The sequence below is a fragment of the Abramis brama genome, assembly GCF_963993115.1.
Source record: "Abramis brama genome assembly, chromosome: 2".
Lineage (NCBI taxonomy): Eukaryota > Metazoa > Chordata > Actinopteri > Cypriniformes > Leuciscidae > Abramis > Abramis brama.
The window spans coordinates 61,398,806-61,417,120 of record NC_139964.1 but is presented as its reverse complement, the minus strand read 5'-3'; the positions used below and the strand labels follow the sequence as shown (position 1 = coordinate 61,417,120).

Below are 18,315 nucleotides of genomic sequence, written 5' to 3'. Positions count from 1 at the left end.
TCCACGCATACACACAAACCACGCGCACACATACACTCACCCTACACATACCAACACACAACACAAACCAAAAAACCAACATACCAAGTACAACCCACCTCTCTCTAAAACTACAGTCCTCCATTGTCCTTTACTCTTCCCTAGGGTAGGTAAGTCTCTTCCCAAGAACTGATCACCAGGCAGCTTGTCTTTTCCCCCCTCACACTTTTTCATAATGTTCAAATTTTACCACTTTGAGCAATAGTCCACTTTATCCATTTAGAGTCCATAATAAACAGAAATCTCTCTTCTCCACCTCAATGGCCCCGTGAAAGTGTGAAAGCCAGTTATTTCATGTTAGGCTCGTTGCTTAGAGACCAGTTGTGTGCGACGTCATCAGATCGCGCGATGTTTACATTGTCTGGTCATGCTACAAGTTACCAGCGCCGTCACCTCCAGACAACCAATATGTTATCTGGGAATTTCGATATAAAGCTCCATTAATGTAAAGCTTGTCTACAATTAGACGCGTCATTTTGTCCCTTTTCCTTGCTTCCGACATGACTGGATAAAGTAGCCTTTGTCTCTTCATAATCTCCGGAGGGAACTGATCCGTGCTGGAGAAAGTGGATCCTTTCAGTTCCCGACCTCTTGCCATAATAGTGGATTTATCCTTCGACACAGCAAGTTTTGCCACGATGGGTCTAGGTTTATCTTTCGCTTCTTTGAGTTTCCCGATCCGGTGCGCTCTAGCAAGTTGAATGTTCTGCACCACGGATTGCTCCATTTTTAACTGCTCCGTCATGAACTTTTTCACCAGCTGCTCTGTGACTTGGTAAGTTTCCTTCGCTGTCTCGTGCACACCATGGATTATTATATTATCTCGCATACTCCGACTCTGTAGATCCAAAATGCTTTCTGATATTTTGGTATTGTTTCCTTGGAGTTCAGTGGTCAGTTGTTTGAGATTATTGACCTCTAATCTCAGCGACGCGTTCTCTTGTTTGAGGACGTCGACCATAGCTATATAGAACTCCAGTGATTGTTTCATGTCTTTCACATCTTCCGATAGTTGATTTAGCATGTCCAGCTTTTGAAGTTTGCTGTTCACGCCGTCCAAAGCATCTTTAATACTATGCATTTCAGTGGTAAGCAAACAGTCCTCCTCTGTGCCACTTGAGCCCAGTTCGCTTCTTCCACGCTTACTCTCGGGTTTTGCCATTCTGTCGCAGTATGCGTCGATATAAGACTCCAAACTTTCAATTGTCTCTTGCGCAAACGATTCCAGTTTCTTATATTATATAAAGATTACAGATTGAATTGGGTAAATAACCTTTAAAGAGGGGTTTTGGCCTTAGCGACGTCTCAGCGTACCATCCCACCCCTCTTGTAAGTCCCCTCCTGAAATGAGGTAGTTATCTTGCGCTTGAAGCGTAGTTGTCTACACTGGAGGCGGTCATATGCAAACGACTGCTACGTCACTTCGTACCGTGACGTCACTTCATACCATGGATCCAGAACGAGCTGTATTTAGAGCTTGATTAAATAAATGATTTGTTTATAATGGGGAGGACGTCTTAAGCTATGAAACTTGCAGGACGTTTTAATGGTACAAAGACCTCTTATATACCAAAAGATCAAGGCAAATTTGGTTTCTCATGTCATGACCCCTTTAAACATTTCTTGAAACTATGCCTCATATTCTCAAAACAGTAAACACAAATCCATAACGTCTCACCCAGTTCCCCAAACATCCTATTTGCAGGTCAAAATGAAAAATGTACACTCAAAACCATTCACTATTGTTAAAAAAAACCCCTTTGCCCTCAGACATCACAAACAAGCCCTCAAAATCACACACACTACAACATAGTCTAACACACTGGTGCAATAAATTCAAAATTCATTAATAGTGCAACAGGTACAGTAGATGTATGTGTTGTAACAGTACATAGTACAGCTCTCAAAAAATACAGTAGAGAGCAGTCTGAAGTACATCTACCTGTTTTTCTTATGATCGAGGCAACGGTGAAGCGACTCAAATTTGGCCTTCCTCGTAGCCCAGCCTCCCTAGTCATGGACAAAGACATGGGCAACTAGAGTGGCACGAATTTCTTCCAAGACTTGTCTCCTTGCCCTTCACCTTCCTCCTCCTCTTCCTCCATTCCCATCTACTACTCCTCCTCCTCCTTCACTCCAGTGTCCTCGACTCTTCCTTCATGTCTTTCTGGATCCATTGTTCCAAAACGGAATGAACTGACTCTGGCCCTTTTATCTATCTATTGAAGGTTCTGATTGGTGTGTGTGATCAATTTTGACTCTTAGTGTTTCCACTTGGGTAATTGTGTGCTAATTTAGTTGAAGCTGTGCTGACTTGAGTGAACACTTTTGAATGCTAGTGCTTTCTAAATTGCAACATGGTGTAGGCAATGAGAAATGAAGGTATTTTTGTGTAGAGTTTTGCAGTGACAGTTCAACAAATCTGACCCATGTGTCAAAACAGGGGAAGTTTATAGTTTAGGGAAATGGGTGAGAAGGGTATTCCTGCACAACCAGAGGCTGCAGTTTCAGGACCCCAGTTCCAGGACCCTAGTTTTTTGTGACAGCGCCACCTACTGAACCAAAAACACTAATTTAAGATGTACGACATGGACACCAATCAGACTGTGAGTACCCATATTCAATTCAGTTTTATTTTATAACGTTTAAACAAAGCAATGTTTATATAGCCAAAGTGAGAGCTGCTATATGAATTAATAATTAATTCCCACAAATTTAGAATTTGTGTGCTAGTTTTATTAATTACTACGATGTTCTTAATTCGTGGCCATGATTTAATGAATCCTTTTTGAGTTTTAATTACTATAATAAGTAAATCTAGCCAGCACATTAATTAAACTTAAAAAGATAACAAAAGCATGTTGATTTGTGTAAGATTTACATATTGCTTACTGTATTAGTGTGAAACTTAATACTCATTGTTTTACCATATTAGTTAAGTATAAAGTATGAAGTGCAGTTCATCTGTGGTGTTCTTTTTCCAGAGGAATGCTGAACCATGTAATGTGTTTATGTGTTCTGCTCCTGCACTTACAAAATGTACTGTATTTACTGCATGCTAGCGCTACTCGTGTATGGACCCATGTATAATAGTATATTTATATTAACGTTTTTCATAGGCCATCATATATGCCCTGGCTGTCCTCTGGAATGTCTTCCTTTCTGGTCCGGATTATCATTACATGTCAGAGTAGATTATGAATTATTTTTGCACAATGCCCACTGTAACCTTTTGTTGCTGATATTTATGTGAACACAACAGTGATTGTTCTCTGATAACTATTTCAGTGAAGTGGAAGAATTTAACAGAAAAAGTGACAAATAATGAGGAAAGAAGGGAGACCATTCAGTTGGTGGGTATTGCTCTTATATACTTACAAATTTGGAGATTGGAATTAGACATCAGTAACATGAATATTCTGTTTGGCTTTCTCTTTACAACTCCAACAGTGCATAAGTGTTAAATCAGAGATCTATATTTCAGTTGAACAAGTTAAACAAATGTTTCTTTTTGGTGCATGCTGTTGTTATTGCAAAAATGACATAAATATACATTCTTGAATCATTCTTGAGTCTTCTCTTGCCTCTCTACAACCTTTAAAATATCTGTAATTTAGTGACTGCATATGCTGATTCAATCTTTATTTTACCTGATAATGAGCTAATTAGTTAGACTTACTCCACTTTTTCAGTTGTTTAAAGATTGATATACATTTTTCATTTATATTTTGTGTAAATTCATTTGTTTAAATTTAAAATTGTGACTCACTTTGTGTACACACTTTGTAATTAACCTCTGATGCATTTTGAATCAAAAATCACATTTATATAAAAATAAAAAAATACTCCTGAGATTAAATATCTTGATACAATTTACAAAGTAACTAAACCACCTGGGTCTTAGAACTGCGGTCCTGAAACTGCAGCCGCCAAGTTTTCATATAAGAGAAACTTAAGATTAAAAGGATTTATTTAACAGATCTCAATAAGCAAAAGTTATTTTGTTCATAAATGTTTTGAAGAATCTAAAATACAAGTGTGTCACAGCATTATTCCCACATTACTAATTTACAGTTTTTTACAATCGCTATGACAATTTTTTCAATACTTTTAACAAATTTCCTAAACTCTTAACGCACCAACACACCTAAAACACACAATTGGCAAAACAGTTAATTTCATGCTCAAAATCACACATTGTAAACTAAACTCCAAAACTAATTTTCTAAATACAATAATACACTAACACAATACACAATGTCTAACAAAACACTGCAAACATGTTTCAAAATCAAATAATTATTCAAAACACTAACATATGTTCTCTTCTAACAGGAACATTTAGTCAATCATAACACAATGACAAAAAAACACTATCATCAGCTGAAATTACAGAAACTGCATTATTTTATGTGTCAGGTCTGCCCTTATACAATAGACAGTATATTGTATTGATCATAGATTGTGTTTTGCACTGCAGTTTTTTTTTGGAAGTCTCTATAATTTTTTGTTTTGTTTGTAATGTAAATGCATGCATTTTGTTGTTGTTGTTGTTTGCAGCAGAAATTCAATTCAACAAAATACTGTAAATGACCCTTCTTAGAGTAGCTTTATAGAATGTATGGTTTGTGAAAAAAAGAAGACATGCAGAGACAGAATTGCTGCAGTAACGGCTTTATTTGCAACAGGACATTTCTGCAAGATAACAAAAATATGCAATATAGCTGCCATTTACAGTATTACAGTACTGTATGTGAAAATACAAAATATACAAACAGAAAAGGCCATCTTCTAATCTGCCCGGTCTTCTGCATTTGTCCACATGTTCTCATCCACATCACACCTGATATCTTCCCTGGCAAGGCATCTTGGGAAGAATCTTTTACAGTAACATGTCTTATCCACCCCTGGCAGTGATCAGCTGTGATGTCTTGGTATGCAGCATCTTTTGCATACAGGAGGGACATTTGGTCCTGTGGACTATGGTCAAAAACCTTTCATCTCCTGGCTGAGAAAACTTCTCAATGGGGGTTGAGGAAAGGGAAGTAAGGGGCAAGGAAAATAGACATCATCCTCTGATGGGCGTCAAACCAGGCTGTGACTAGACGGGAATGGTGGAATGCCACATTGTCCCATATTTGCATAACTTCAATCAGCTGTTTCTCACTAGCAATGGAATAATGTGAAAATACAAAATATTCGAACAGAAAAAGCACCAAAAGAATTAAAAAAAAAGAAAAAAAAGTCATCTTCTAATTATTTGCATAATTAAATCAGCTGTTTATTTAAGAATATAATAAAATACAGGGGATATATTTGTGTTTCAATTCACAATATAAACAGCTGTTTACCTTGACTTTAGCCTGTAAGGTTAGGTTTAGAACATGGTGTTATCTGTTCTGACATACAGTGTTAAAGCATTGGTAAATTTGGCAGTAAAAATCCATTGTTTTGTTCTTGTTTGAGCTTGTGTGTAAAAGAAGTTCAAGCATTTTAAATTTGTGTTAATTGTATGCATTTTGTGTAAAAGCAACACGAAATGTGTTAATAGTATAGCTTACACAGACAGATGTAGTGCTAACTGTGTTAAGAGTTTTGGAAAATTGTTAAAAGTATTGAAAAATCTGTCATAGCAATCGTAAAAAACTGTAATGTTGTTAAATGTAGAAGGATTTTATATCATTTCTTTTCTTTAAAAAAAATCAATTTCTGAATATTTATATTCATTTTCAGGTTTACATTAGATTTAGAGTCCCAGATTGTACATATATTTGTAAAACTAAACACAAAACATAATCCTCTCAATATTAATTTTAATCCACAAAATTATGTTCCTGTGATTATAAAATGTATCACAATCAAAGAATGACCCACATTTCAAATGCAATATATGTGAGATTTAACAGCTTTGAATGTCCAGCAATCTATCATCAGCTATCTGAACAATCTGTTCAAGTGCCTTTAGTATCAGAACATCAATGTCATCATCTGTGTCAATCTCTTGATGGTAGTTCTTCAGTGGGAAGATGTTTGACATTGGCACACCAATTTTGTCACTGCACATCTGAATCTGGATAGGAATACAATGTTAGGTCAAAAAATTAGATGTGGCTATTAGACAGAATCAGATCAACATGGGCAAAATATAGTTGCAATATGTAAAATTGAAACGTGTTTGTCTTTGGATTATATCGCATACCCTCTCTTTGATCTTCTTGCTAGTGTAGATCTTCCTTAGATCCTTGTTGACCAGCGGACATGCTTCATCCACTTTGGTCATGACAACCACTTGAGGAATCCCTACAGTAAATGCAGAGGCAATAAAGGTTCTAAAACAAGTTTTTTCCTCAAAAATTGAGCACATGGCAGTTTGTTGTACATACATAACTGACCCACATACATTGTCTGGGTCATATCAATAAGCAGCAAACTTGAGCCTTGTAACATGCCCTGTTTGCACTTGGCATTGAAATGCAGCCTGTGTCTGGATTTTGTCTATCTACGCATTGAAAAAACACACACAAACTCAACCCACTTTATGGCCGCTTCTCTCTCATTTTATGTAATGTGAACTCATGAATGAAAATCATAATCAAACATTCAGAGGTCAGATTTACCCTTCTCACTGATTGTCTTGCGGATGATCTTCAGCTTGTTAATAAGTGTATCATCTGTAAAATGGAGTTTATCTGCGGATATGACGTACACCAGGCAGAAAGCCTGATCGGAGAGGGTGGGGTCACTGATGTAATGTTGATCCTTATGAGTGAGTGCCTTCTCATTGAACTAAGATTGGAAATAAGCAATATATGTTAAACGTCAAACCTATTGCACACACACAAACCATGTTAAAATGTTAATGTAGTGGTTTATTACTTCATAGCCATCCTTCACATGGCCAAACACAGCATTGATGATGTCATCTGTTAGTGGCCCAGACAATTTGTCAGCCAATTTATCAGGTTCTAAGCCCATTATGTCCTTGAAGACGAAGCGCAAAGGTTTTTTTCCACTTCTGATGGTGAATCCTTTGAGCTAGTGAAGACCAAAAATATAGAGGCATAAACATTTGTAAACAATTTCCAAGAAATCCTCATTTGATTTACTAAAATGTTTAATGCTCAAGAGTAGCTCAAATGACATTTCTAGATCTTTTAGAAAACGGTATAGGTGACAAATACCTACTTTTCTTGTGAAACTGTAACTGTCACCACCAGCAACTGAATCAGCTAGTGCTCTAGAGCAGATCCGTCCTTGAAAGGCACTATCGACAGAGTTAATAAAGCTGGACTTTCCTGCTCCAATTTGTCCAGCAACCAGAATCTTGAAGTCCTTTACATATGGAGAACTCGGTGAGAAGTTTTCCAGCTTTTCTTTTAGGGCTTCTTTTTGTCTGTCAAATCAAAACAAAAATGTACAGAACTTCACTTAAAGCTTCTGTCACCACACGTGATTTTGCCATAGTTATGGACGCCATTCCCAGTGGAGCTATTGCAGTTCTAAATAACTCAGTTGAGTCTTCCTTAGTAAAAAATAAAACAAAGTATACTTTATTGTATTTGAAATATATTCCCTCTTTCAATGGTACATTGCAAATATTCTAACACATTTTTTTTTTTTACTAAAGAAAAAAATACTTGAAGTAAAAATTCAGTTTATTTTTTAAAAGTTTATTTATTTGCACTTTATAAAAAATATATTTTGGGTATATTTTAACTGTGTGCTGGAAATGATCATTGTAACATTGCGTTGAAAGTACTTTCAAAATACATTAGGCTATATAGTATGCAATAGTGTTTTGTACAAAGTATAGCTAAGTATTATTTGTTTATTAATATGCATTTGTTATTGAAGAAAAAGTGTGCAATTTGTAGTATTTGGAACCAAAGGTATTACTGAACATATTTTTACTCAAATATAATATACTTATGGTCCTTTCCCGATCCCTTCCCCCCTGTCTCTCTCCCACCTCACTTCCTGTCTAGCTACTATATCCTTATAAAAGGCAAAACGGCAAAAACAAATATTTAGAAAAATAAAAATATACATATAAAAATACACTTATGGTATATTGCTTGTATGTTTCGAAGACACTCATAATGAATTTGTGATGTACTTGTAACACAAATAAAGTACACTTTAATATCACTAATCAAGCATGTGAAAAATACGTGGTATTAAATGTATTTAAAACATACTTGAAATTCAAGTAGTTTATAATACATTTGTATTCCCAACATGCTTATTTGAAGTGCATTAAAAATACATTGAATTGCATTTTAATATATTTCTATAGTACATAGGTAATAAATATATGCTTCATTATACTTTTAAGAAATATGCTAAAAACAAGCATACTTAATATATTTCTAAAAAGTACACTATAAGTACTTTAGAATAAATATATGCTTAGTTACATTTTTAAGAAATATGCTAAACACAAGCATACTTTTAGTGTTTTAATGTATTTAAAGAAAACATATACTTATGTTGCTCTTACTTAAAGTACATTTTATGAGTACTTTGTGTAAGAACATAGCAAAATGATTAAGCTTTTAGTGTGTTTAAAATATATGTAGCCTACTTTATAAACACTTAGGCCTACTGCAATATATTTTAAATATTTATGTATTTATCATTTTAATATTTTGAAAAAGATTGTTACATTTACAATGTACAGTACCAACTTAAAATGTATTAGAAACATTTGTCAACTATTATTAAGCATTGCAATAAGCATACTTAAAAATGTTGTTTACTTTTACTTGTTTGTAGGCTACTTGTAAAAGGCTACTTAAAAGGCTGTTGTTCATTACATGATACGTTTGTACTACTGAAATTCCCACAAGGATTTGGGTCCGTGTATCTTTTGGTCATTTGATTTCCTGTTTGGAATGGAATGACTAGAAATGAAAACCAGCTCGGTCCATGTACTTTTTGATCATTTCATTTCCTGTTTGGAATGGAATAACGAGAAATGAAAACCAGTTGTTTTTTAGTTTAGTTTAAAAAAACTAAAAATGTGATTTTGGCTTGATTTTTCATTTTTCGTTTGTGGTTTACAAATTGGTTTATGGGTTCGATATTTCATTTGTACACGTGGGCGGCGCTGAAACGCCCCTTTCATCTGATTGGTCGAAACGCTCCGCCTTCAGTAAGCTATGAGCTTTTCTTTCTGTCAGGCAGAATAAGAGTCAGTATGAGTGAGGCACTGACAAATGCACTTTAATAAAATAAGGTCTGAAACCACCACTCACTGTTAACTACGCACAATATTTGAAGCAGAAATATGTTGCTGGTCACCTAATTCATTGCAAGCGACCCCATTAATGTGAGCCACAGTATATGACAGAATATTTTAGCATGATGTAGCTATTTCCCATTGGTAAATAAAGAGCAAATAGTTCCGTCTCTTTGGATAAAAGGGAAGTGGAAATACAAATCAATAATAGGCTGAACTGTAGGCTACCATGATAATATGTCCGTAACATTAGATGTCCGTAGATGACCTACCCATAACTGTAGATTAGAGTTAGGGGATCACACAGTTTGTAGGCTACAGTATAAAAATCACTATTACCTAGTCTAAAGTTCCCATAGAACATGAAAACTCAACAACCCAATGGGAATATATCCTTGTTGTGTAAAACATTTGTTCATAATCTGTGATTCAGGGCCGTTTAGGGCGCAAACGCCAGTGAGAGCCCCCACCCCACCAAAAGAGATTTTTTATTTATTTATATGCTATATTTTATTATTATTATTATTGTTGTTGTTGTTGTTGTTGTTGTTGTTGTTGTTGTTGCTGTTGCTGTTGTTGTTGTTGTTATTTCTATTCTATACTATTTTCACTAAGTGCCTGTCTTTTGGGCAAAAAGACACCTGCCACACTAAATATCTACAGTGGTCGTAGGGCGTGAGGTGCTTGAAAGTAGCTTTTTACACGTTCGACCCGAGTTCGAATCCGCCTTTTGCCGAACTCGCTCTTCTCCCTTTTCTCAACACATATGAGATGCAAAATGTATAGTCTAACATAAAGGTCTCTAGCGTTATATTTTGCCAACGAACTAAAATCAAAACCATGATATGGCTTTGTGCCTTTATAAAACAGCAAACGACTTTACTTAAGTACGTAGCTGTGATTACACAATTCCAATACGAATAGCACCGGGAGGCGTCTGGAATAACTGTGCAATGATCAAACGGCATTTTGAAGCTAATTTTACAGTAGGCTCATTTTCAGAATGTCCTTCTCGTATAACGCCAACGACCGCACAAATGGGCTTCCTTTGTGAAATAGGCCTATTGCAGACCACCTTAGATAGATAGATAGATAGATAGATAGATAGATAGATAGATAGATAGATAGATAGATAGATAGATAGATAGATAGATAGATAGATAGATAGATAGAAGTTTAAATGTGTTTGGCCTATTATAAATTTAGGAAGTTTTCCCATAGCGTTTGCAACGCAGTACTCGTTCCCTTATCTCTAAGGGAACCGAGGTTACATACTGTAAGTAACCAAGTACGTTTTTATTTTTCAGATTGCATATAAAATATTATTGAATCATTCAAATTGAGGAAACCATTTTTATAAGCATATTCATCCTTTATTAGCCAAGTATTTTCGAGTATTACTCTGTTAAAAAAAAATCAACTGTTAAATCAACATTAGGCATGGCCAAAATGAATAAAGGGATTGATATCAGGTATTGTTACCAAATCACTTATCTGACAGTTTCAATGCTAATATTGCCATTAATGATATCAACTTCTGAGGATAAAATGGGTCATTTTTCTACTTTTTGTCATTTTATCAAGTAAATGTTGGATACATTTTCATGCTAAAATAATTAATACAATTATTAATGTTATAATATGTTAAAAATTTACATCACACATTATCATGGCCAATCATTTTCCAATAATCAACAGAGCAGAACTTGAGCAGAATTATTTCAGATATGTTATGCACAAGATTGTGATCCTTCTTAAGACAACAAATAATTATAGTTGGTAAAATGTTTGGGGAGAGATACCAATAATATTTTACAGGGAAATAAATTCATACCTTACACAGTATTTACAGTTTTATCTAAACAGATCAGTGTTTTTACTGCTGTGCACAAAGACATAGCCTGCACATAAAAACGTAATAAAGTGGTCTGTATACAGAATAGCTTATGTCCATGAATGGCTTACCCCCAGTCAAATTTCCTCCATGGTTTATCCAGTTCTATGGAAAAACATATAGCAATTAAGTTTAACAATAATTTGGTAGTATCTCTCTCTGAGAATGTATATGGTATGTGTTCTGTATAATATATATATATATATATATATATATATATATATATATATATATATATATATATATATATATATATATATAAATAGTACAGGCCAAAAGTTTGGAAACATTACTATTTTTAATGTTTTTGAAAGAAGTTTCTTCTGCTCATCAGTGTCACATGTGACATCCAGTCTATCACATGATCCTTTAGAAATCATTCTAATATTCTGATTTATTCTGAGTGTTGGAAACAGTTCTGCTGTCTAATATATTTGATGAATAAAAGGTTAAAAAGAACTGCATTTATTCAAAATAAAAAAATATTTTCTAATAATATAAATCTTCTTTACTATCACTTTTTATCAATTTAACACATCCTTGCTGAATAAAAGTATTGGTTTATTTCAAAAAAAAGAAAGAAAAAAATTACTGACCCCAAATTCCTGACCAGTATAGTGTATATTGTTGTTACAAAAGATTTCTATTTTTAAAACATTTGCTTCTTTTTTATTTTAAATTTTAAATTTTAAATTTTTTATTCATCAAAGTATCCTAAAAAAGTATCACAGGTTATGAAAAAATATTAAGCAGCAGAACTGTTTCCAACTTTGGTAATGAATCATCATATTAGAATGATTTCTAAAGGATCATGTGATAGACTGGAGTAATGATCCTGAAAACTCAGCTTTGCATCACAGAAATAAATGATAATTTAAAGCAGGGGTGCCCAATCCTGCTCCTGCCGATCGACTGTCCTGCACAGTTCATCTCCAACCCTAATCAAACACACCTGCCTTTAATTTTCAAGTGATCCTGAAGAAGACGTTAATTGGTTGCTTCAGGTGTGTTTGATTAGGGTTGGAGATGAACTGTGCAGGACAGTCGATCGGCAGGAGCAGGATTGGGCACCCCTGATTTAAAGTATAATAAATTGAAAACCAATTATTTTAAATTATAATAATATATCACAATATTACTTTTTTTTTTTTTTTCTGTATTTTTGATCAAATAAATGCAGGCTTGATGAGCAGAAGAAACTTCTTTCAAAAACATTAAAAATAGTAATGTTTCCAAACTTTTGGCCTGTACTGTATATATACACTACCGTTCAAAAGTTTGGGGTCAGTAAGATTTTTTTAATGTTTTTAAAAGAAGTATCTTCTGCTCACTAAGGCTGCATTTATTTGATAAAAAACAATAAAAAAAAAACAGTAATATTGTGAAATATTATGACAATTTAAAATGACTGTTTTCTATTGATTATTTAATATATTTTAAACTGTAGCCTAATTTATTCCTGTGATCAAAGCTGAATTTTCAGCATCATTACTCCAGTCTTCAGTGTCACATGATCCTTCAGAAATCATTCTAATATGATGATTTGATGCTCAAGAAACATTCATTATTATTATCAATGTTGAAAACAGTTGTGTACAATTTTTTTTTCAAAATTCTTTGATGAATAGAAAGTTCAAAAGAACAGCATTTATTTAAAATAGAATATTTTCTAACATTATAAATGTCTTTACTGTAACTTTTGATCAGTTTAATAAAAGTATTGATTTATTTTATTAATTTCCCCCAAAAATAAAATTAAAATTCTACTGACCCCAAACTTTTGAACGGTAGTGTTTAATGTTACAAAAGCTTTAGATTTCAGATAAATGCTGTTCTTTTGAACTTTCTATTCATCATAGCATCATGAAATAAAAATGTAAATAACTGTTTTCAACATTGATAATAATCATAAATTTTTCTTGAGCATCAAATCATCATATTAGAATGATTTCTGAAGGATCATGTGACACTGAAGACTGGAGTAATGATGCTGAAAATTCAGCTTTGATCACTGGAATAAATTACACTTTACTGTATATTCACATAGAAAACAGCGGTTTTAAATTGGAATAATATTTCACAATATTACTGGTTTTGTTTGTATTTTTAATCAAATAAATGCAGCCTTGGTGAGCAGAAGATACTTCTTTTAAAAACATAAAAAAAATCTTACTGACCCCAAACTTTTGAGCGGTAGTGTATATATATATTATATAAGGAACTCCCGCACACTATCTTAACTTGCAATTTAATTTTTATTAATGTACAACGTTTCGGTCACACGACCTTCATCAGGAATAAACAAATGTTAAAATACATCTCTTTTAAGATAAACACATGACCAATTAACAGAGCTCCATCTGTAAATAATTAAGCTCATTGGGAATACATAATCAGCCACATCATACACAATTACATAATGATAGTTACAACAATCAGTAAAGATCCCCCTATAGGCTAACAAGATCATCTAAAAACACATAATCAACACATAGTCATCAAACAGCATCAAATTGTAATTCTAAACAGTTACAACACTCAGTCAGGCTCCATGGCCACTCAAACTCATTGTGAATACATAGTAGGATAGAAACACCACGTCAAACAAAATAATTGCATCATTATAACATTACATTAAATAATGCTTCATCGTTCATACCCATAGGTGATAAAGTTTTAAGGGTGTAAATCCAAAAGAGTTCGCGTCTCTGTAGAAGTAATTCAATGTCTCCACCTCTAGGTGGCAAAGTTACTTTCTCAATCCCACAAAAACGTAAAGAGGTAACATCGTGATTCAAAGTTACAAAATGTGACTTAACTGGATAATTAATATATTTTCTTCTGATCGAACTCTTATGTTCACTAATTCTTTGTTTCAATTGACGTGACGTTTTTCCCACGTAGCCTATACCACAAGGACATCCTGATGAAGGTCGTGTGACCGAAACGTTGTACATTAATAAAAATGAAATTACAAGTTAAGATAGTGTGCGGGAGTTCCTTATATATTGTAACGTCCTATCTGGCCTCATTATCCAACGCACCTATCACTTACAGGTGTGCGATGGAGTTCGTGCACTAGTGTATATATATATATATATAAAATATGGAAGAAAGACCCTCTCACCTGGATTTGGTGGTGGTGGTGGTGGTGTTGCTTGATGCACTACTTCCGCTGGTTTTGAGTCTGATGATCCCATTTTGTTTTTTGGTTTTCACCCCTTTCAATATATTTATATCAGCTCTCTCCTGGCGTACAGTTGACTTGTATTGAGTAAGTGAAATCAGAACAGTTATATACTGTAGGCTATATTTCAGTTTCATTTTCATTTTTGCAAGCTTGCATGCCTAATAAAAAATGCCCACACCCATTCTTGTTTTTTTTTAGTTATCTGTGCTGTTGACCACTTATTGAAATGCATATTATTTCAAACATCAGATACATAATCTTAGGGTAATTAGCTCCTAAGCAATGCGAAGCTGCTGATAATACTGAATGCACCTTGGATGCTGTGATAGGCATCGTATTCCTATAGATACAGTGCTATGCATAAGTTTAGACACCCATGCTAAAGTTGACTAAAAAGAGGAATAAAAAATCATCTTTTGGAAATTGAACTTAATGCCTTAATTTAAAAAATTAGGAAAAATCCAACCTTTAAGGACACCAATTTTCTTTGTGAATGAATAATGTATCGTAAATAAATAAATGTTCTTCCTTAAAATACAGGGTGCATAAGTTTGGACACCCCTATGTTAAATTCCCATAGAGGCAGGCAGATTTTTATTTTTAAAGACCACACTGTTAGAAAAATCTGTAGAAATTACAGTATTACTGGCAGCTACTTGCCAGTAACTTACTGTAGATTTAAATTGATGTTATTTACTGGCAACAATTTGTTCAAAATTAAATGAACATTAAACATTAACAAGTCTTTATCTTTACAGAATAAAACTAAAATAACAGCCTCATGCAAAGCATTCTGGGAACCAAAATCTGAAGGAAAAAAAACAGAAAAAGGTTGATGAAGATTTCTGGTTCCCAGAATGCTTTGCATTAGATTGTTATTTCATAATTTTATTCTGTAAAGACAAAGACTTGTTAATGTTTAATGTTAATTTAAAGCAGGGCTCAGTAATTTCGGGATTTCTTCGCTGTATTCTCGCTTTTTGCTCGCAGGTTTCTTTCTAGAGCTCCCCCTACAGCTTCGGAATAGATATTTGACAACACTGTTGTAAAAACTCGTTGGCGATTCTCAGACACCAGAGGCTAGTAGATCAACGACATCAAAGCAGATGGGACATTCTTTAAAACGTCTTCTTCATTCGGGTTCGAACAGCGTGAGGGAGCGCAATAATGACAGCATTTTAGCAGATTTCTTTTGGCCGTAAAGCAATTCGTTACATCGCGAGACCTGATATCACGCGATACTTCCTGACGCGGCGGCCGGCGGCCCGCCGGCTCAAAGTTGCAAGTGCGGATTTTCCGCTCACGGGCACCAGGGGGGTGCGAAACGACCACCATTCAACCCGAAATAAGTAATATAACCATTCCAGTGACTCCGAAGCTGTTCAGTTAAGGTAAAAAAGTTACTTAGTTCACCTTTAACTTTGAACAAACTGTTGCCAGTAAATAACATAAATTTAAATCTAAAGTAAGTTACTGGCAAACAGCTGCATAACTACAGCAAATTTTTTACAGTGCAGTTACTTCATGGATCCAGGATACTATGCATCCTGATAAAGTTCCCTTGGCCTTTGGAATTAAAATAGCCCCACATCATCACATAGCCTTCACCATACCTAGAGATTGGCATGGTTTTATTTCAGTTAGCCTAATAGCTGGTTTGATTTGCATTGAGAGATGATCTTATGGAAAGTACTCCATGCCAATAAAGTAAAGTGTAAAGCCAGTAAAGTGTCCAAACTTATGCACCCTGTATTTTAAGGAAGAACATTTATTTATTTACGATACATTATTAATTCACAAAGAAAATTGGTGTCCTTAAAGGTTGGTTTTTTTCTAATTTTTTTAATTAAGGCATTAAGTTCAATTTCCAAAAGATGATTTTTTATTCCTTTTTTTAGTCAACTTTAGCATGGGTGTCTAAACTTATGCATAGCACTGTAGATGTGGATCAGCTGAGAGTCAGCTAATGTGAGCATGACTGGCATGACCTACCAGAACTAACACTAAATGCTTGATTTAGCTGAATACTAGTAGACTTGCATAGATGTGCTTTTTTTGTTTGTTTTTATTCTACTACCAGTGACTGTATACTTATTTTAAATAATTTTTGAGGACTTTTTACTTACAACTTTTGATAGCATCTTGCTGTGGTATTAAAATTGGCATCAAGAACTGAAATTTTGTTGGTATCTAAAATTTAGATATCACAGCACATCACCTTTTTTCCAGCAAATATATGGGTCAATGACGTATAAGGATTTTCAACAGGCCAATTTTAAAATACGAAAATTAACAATATATATTGCAATTGTTCAATCATTAAGAATGTTGTGTACATATAAATTCAAATAAAAAATTTAAATTAAGTGATTTTAGTGTTTTTTCATCTAGATGAATTGTCCATAGGCTTAAAAAAATGTCATGTGGGGCGACCATGATTTATCTTAAAATTAATTAATTTCCTTAACATAAATGTATTTTTTTTTACATGTTCTCAGTAATTAAAGTGTTTAAAAACAGAGTATTTGAATTTCTTTTGAGTTTTTATATATAATGATCTCATATTTTTGTTATGCAATTTCAGTCGCCTTCTAAAATGCAGTTAACAGACTTATTTTTCCTGTAAATCGCATAAAACTGATAGAAATGTTTTAAAAATATAATTTACTAAAGCATACTGTATCAGTGATTCATATTTCAGCCACAGAAATAAGATATTTTATTTTAAATTTAATACAGTGATAGCTTTTATTGGTCGCACCACATGATAAGTGGTCGCTCCAAATGACACGAAAACCTTATATAGTTAAAAATCTATTTAAAGAGATCAATGAACAATACATTTTATACAATTTTTTTTATTTAAACCAGATTTTATACAAATTTCACAGAATTTTCCTGAACACAAACATTTTATAAACTCACTTTTATAAAAAAAAAAAAATCACTTCACAAACACAAGTGCACCATTTAATTTAACTTGACTTAGAATTTCTTTCTAACAAATAATAATGTTATAGATATAAATTATTTCATAAAAGTATTGTATACAGGTAACATTTGGGGTCAATAGTTTTTTTAAGTAATTAATACTTTATTAATCAAGGACACATTCAGTGTCACATTCAGGCGCAGGCTATAATGTTCCGAAAGATTCTATTTCAAATAAATGCTGTTCTTTTGAACTTTCTATTCATCAAATAATCCTGACATATAAAATGTATCACAGTTTCCAAAAAAAATATGAACATTGATAATAATCAGAAATGTTTCTTGAGCAGCAAATCATTAGTGACCCTGGATCACAAAACCAGTCACAAGTCGCACAGGGTATTTGTGGCAATAGCCAACAATACATTGTATGGGTCAAAATTATCGATTTTTCTTTTATTCCAAAAAAACATTAGGATATTAAATAAAGATCATGTTTTATATTTTGTAAATGTGCTACCATAAATTTATAAACATTTATTTTTGTGAGTGAATATAGCAATATTGCAAACATAAATGGACAACTTTAAAGGCGATTTTCTCAATGTTTCGATTTTGTAGCACCCTCAGATTCCAGATTTTCAGTTGTATCGGCCAAATATTGTTCTATCTTAACAAATCATACATCAATGGAAAGCTTATTTATTCAGCTTTCATATGATGTATAAATCTCAATTTCAAAAAATTTACCCATGTGACATTGACCCATTGAGTGGTTTTGTGGTCTAGGGTTACATATTAGAATTATTTCTGAAGGGATCATGTGACACTGAAAACTGGAGTAACGATGCTGAAAATTCAGCTTTGATCATAGGAATAAATTACAGTTTACTATATATTCACATAGAAAACAGATATTTTAAACTGTAATAATATTTCACTCTTCTCCTATCAAGGTACTCTGCTCTTGCTGCAGGGTTAGAATTTTTTCGCTTGGCAGTGGCATCTGGTAAAATAGAT

At 33.6% G+C, this 18,315-nt stretch overlaps 1 protein-coding gene across 1 annotated transcript; it reads right to left on the bottom strand.

The window, feature by feature from the left end:
* Positions 1-4,703: 4,703 nt before the first annotated feature.
* LOC311077355 (interferon-induced protein 44-like) lies at positions 4,704-14,450 on the bottom strand. The gene is made up of 7 exons (XM_084105753.1): positions 14,302-14,450; positions 11,246-11,279; positions 7,225-7,432; positions 6,916-7,074; positions 6,657-6,825; positions 6,239-6,339; positions 4,704-6,109 (listed from the first exon to the last, which is right to left on the bottom strand). Exons 1-7 carry the CDS (start codon positions 14,372-14,374, stop codon positions 5,939-5,941), a joined length of 915 nt encoding a protein of 304 aa, XP_083961879.1. The 5' UTR covers positions 14,375-14,450; the 3' UTR covers positions 4,704-5,938.
* Between the last annotated feature and the right edge of the window lie 3,865 nt (positions 14,451-18,315).

Bases quoted from the DNA above. Each gene is read 5' to 3' on its own strand.
- LOC311077355 (XM_084105753.1), bottom strand. From the start codon at position 14,374: ATGGGATCATCAGACTCAAAACCAGCGGAAGTAGTGCATCAAGCAACA. The intron at 7,433-11,245 runs GTAAGCCATTCA...TTGATTTGACAG, and splicing joins TGGAGGAAATTTGACTGGGG to ACAAAAAGAAGCCCTAAAAG. The intron at 7,075-7,224 runs GTAGGTATTTGT...GGTCTTCACTAG, and splicing joins GTTACAGTTTCACAAGAAAA to CTCAAAGGATTCACCATCAG.